General features: G+C 59.5%; 1 protein-coding gene across 1 annotated transcript in view; it reads left to right on the forward strand.

Moving 5' to 3' along the window:
- The first annotated feature begins 475 nt into the window (after positions 1-475).
- AIPL1 (aryl hydrocarbon receptor interacting protein like 1) overlaps positions 476-2,408 on the forward strand; it is a 7,128-nt gene continuing 5,195 nt past the window's right edge. Inside the window, exons 1-3 of the mRNA XM_014466089.2 lie at positions 476-561; positions 1,320-1,493; positions 2,107-2,286. Of these exons, the coding sequence (XP_014321575.2) occupies positions 1,398-1,493; positions 2,107-2,286 (276 nt within the window). The 5' untranslated portion in view covers positions 476-561; positions 1,320-1,397. The remainder of the gene's footprint in view (positions 562-1,319; positions 1,494-2,106; positions 2,287-2,408) is intronic.

Genomic DNA, 2,408 nt, shown 5'->3' on the forward strand with positions numbered 1-2,408 from the left:
CCCCCAGGCCCCTTTTAGGTTTTCTAGGTTGCTGTGTGGCCAAGAAAGGATGGGACAGAAGAGGAGGATCTCTGCCCCCCACCCTGACTCCCTGCCTCCAGAGAGGACCGGAGCTGGGCCCTCAGGAAGCTGGGGTCTGAGCACTGGGTGTGGGGGGGAGTCTTGGAGGGGTCTGACTTGCTGCCTCAGTCTGGGCTCCTGGGCCCAGACCAGTTGGCCCAGGCTGGGCTTCCCCTGTGCCAGCCGCTATGGGAGACTTTCAGGGGTGCTGGGTTTTGGGGTTCCATTCACTGCTCAAGGGAAGCCTCTCAACTTCCAGGAGAGGGAGACAGGAAAGTGATTTTCCCGTTTCAGTTGGGGAAACGGAGTTGGGGATAGGAGACACCTAAAGCCACAAGGTCAGCCCTTCGCATGCAGCTGCCTGGCTCCTCCGGCACTCCCATCTCTCCCTTGGCAGGGTTCTTCCCATCTCTAGGAAACAAGTCAGCCGGGGTCCAGCAGAGAAAGGTTTTGTGGTGCCAGAAACAATCCTCATCACCCTCAGGACCTTGGAAAGACCAGGTAAAAAAAATTTGAATCTGCCACAAGGTGGCGCCAGACACAAACTCTTTACATGATTTTTCACTTGAGAGCAGAAAGGGGATCCCTGATACTCCGAATAAGTTCTGCGGATTCCCCCCCCCCCCACCCCCAAAGGAGGGGAGAGCCCCGCTGCCCCCAGCCAGACATTGCAGGAGAGGCTGGAATGGGGCTGGGGAGGGCTCCTCAAATTTATCCAAGCTGCCCTGCTTTTCATACCGTTTCAGTGTTCTCCCAAACTAGAAACCTGCCAATCCTCTCCCTCCACAATGTCACGTCCTGTCCTCCTGTGGGTGGATAGAGTTTGGGGAGAAGAGGAGGGAGAAATAGAAAAGAGGGAAAGCAGGGACCACCCAGTCCACAGGGCCCGGCCTGGGGTTCAAAGAGACTAAGAACCTGAGTCCAGGGCCACCGCCAGGGACAGGCAGGGCGAGGGGCTTTGTGTCAGTCTCTCCTTTTCTCCTTCGGTGGCCCGAGTCCTCACTACTGCTCGCTCCCTCAATGCTGTCTTTTTTAAGAAGGCTCCAGCCGACTTCCTCTCTTCTTCACGTGGGACAAAACCAAAGCTGATGCAATAATGTCAGGCCTGGGCTCCCATCCCCGAGAGAAGCAGTGGATGGATGGGGCAGAAGGCAGGGTTGCCAGGGAGTGGCCCTGAGGGAGGGAGGAGCAGCCTGGAGCCAGCATGGGGCACCACCCTGCCTTACTTCTCTAATTCGCACCCCTCCCCTCCCCCGCAGGGCAAATCCCCGGGTTTTAGCCTGAGCGCCTTCCCTTGGTGAGATTATATCAGCCCGGGCTGGACAGCTCCCGCAGCCATGGATGCCGCTCTGCTCCTGAACGTGGAAGGGGTCAAGAAGACCATTCTGCACGGGGGCCTGGGGGAGCTCCCAAACTTCATCACCGGAACTCGAGTGAGTGGGGCCCCCTCCCCCCTCCCCCCCTCCCCGGCCACAGCAGCCTCTGCAGCCCTTTGGCCACAGGGCACTGCAGACAGCACTGCAGACAGGTCTCAGCTTTGCCAAGAATGGCCGGGCAGGCCCTTCCTGGGATTGTGAGCCCCGAGGCATCTGAACGGGTGTCTATTCACTGGGCATTTTGGTACTTTGCAAATTAAACTACAGCATGGGATGGGGGATGGGCTTTGGGAGTTTTCTGGAGCCCCAGATGTTGAGTGAGAAGGTGAGAAGGAGGTGCTCTCCGGGATCATGGTGTTTGGCCGCAAGTCTCTGGTGGCTTCCCTGGGTGATGGGCTGTGTCTGGGGCCTCAGACCTAGGGCTGATTTAAGGAAGGACATCCTGACCCACAGAGCTGTCAAGAGTGGGACGAGGGTCACTTATCGGGGAGGGGGTTCCTCATCCCTGGGGGAGTGCAGGTGGGCGGGGGTGCTCTGGGTGCTCTGAGGCATCTGACCGGAGCTGGGGAGCGGACCCTGAGGCCAGCCCTGAGAGTCGGTGACAGAGGGGTGGCTCCTGCTGGGCCTCGGGAGGTGTGTCTAGACCAGGGCCCACTCTCTCGGGGACCAGGTGACCTTCCATTTCCGCACCATGAAATGCGACGAGGAGCGGACGGTGATCGACGACAGCAAGCAGGCGGGGCAGCCCATGCACCTGATCATCGGGAACATGTTCAAGCTGGAGGTCTGGGAGCTCCTGCTGACGTCCATGCGGGTCCGCGAGGTGGCTGAGTTCTGGTGTGACACCATCGTAAGTAGGCCAGGCTGGCCCAACCCTGGGCTGCCTTCTGCGGGACCCACCCACCCACTCTGTGTGTTTCAGGGCTGCTGTGTCTCAGGAAGGGGGGCCTAAAACAACACCCCCTGCCACTG

The sequence above is a fragment of the Myotis lucifugus genome, unplaced genomic scaffold (assembly GCF_000147115.1).
Source record: "Myotis lucifugus unplaced genomic scaffold, Myoluc2.0 scaffold_322, whole genome shotgun sequence".
In the NCBI taxonomy this organism is placed as follows: Eukaryota; Metazoa; Chordata; class Mammalia; order Chiroptera; family Vespertilionidae; genus Myotis; species Myotis lucifugus.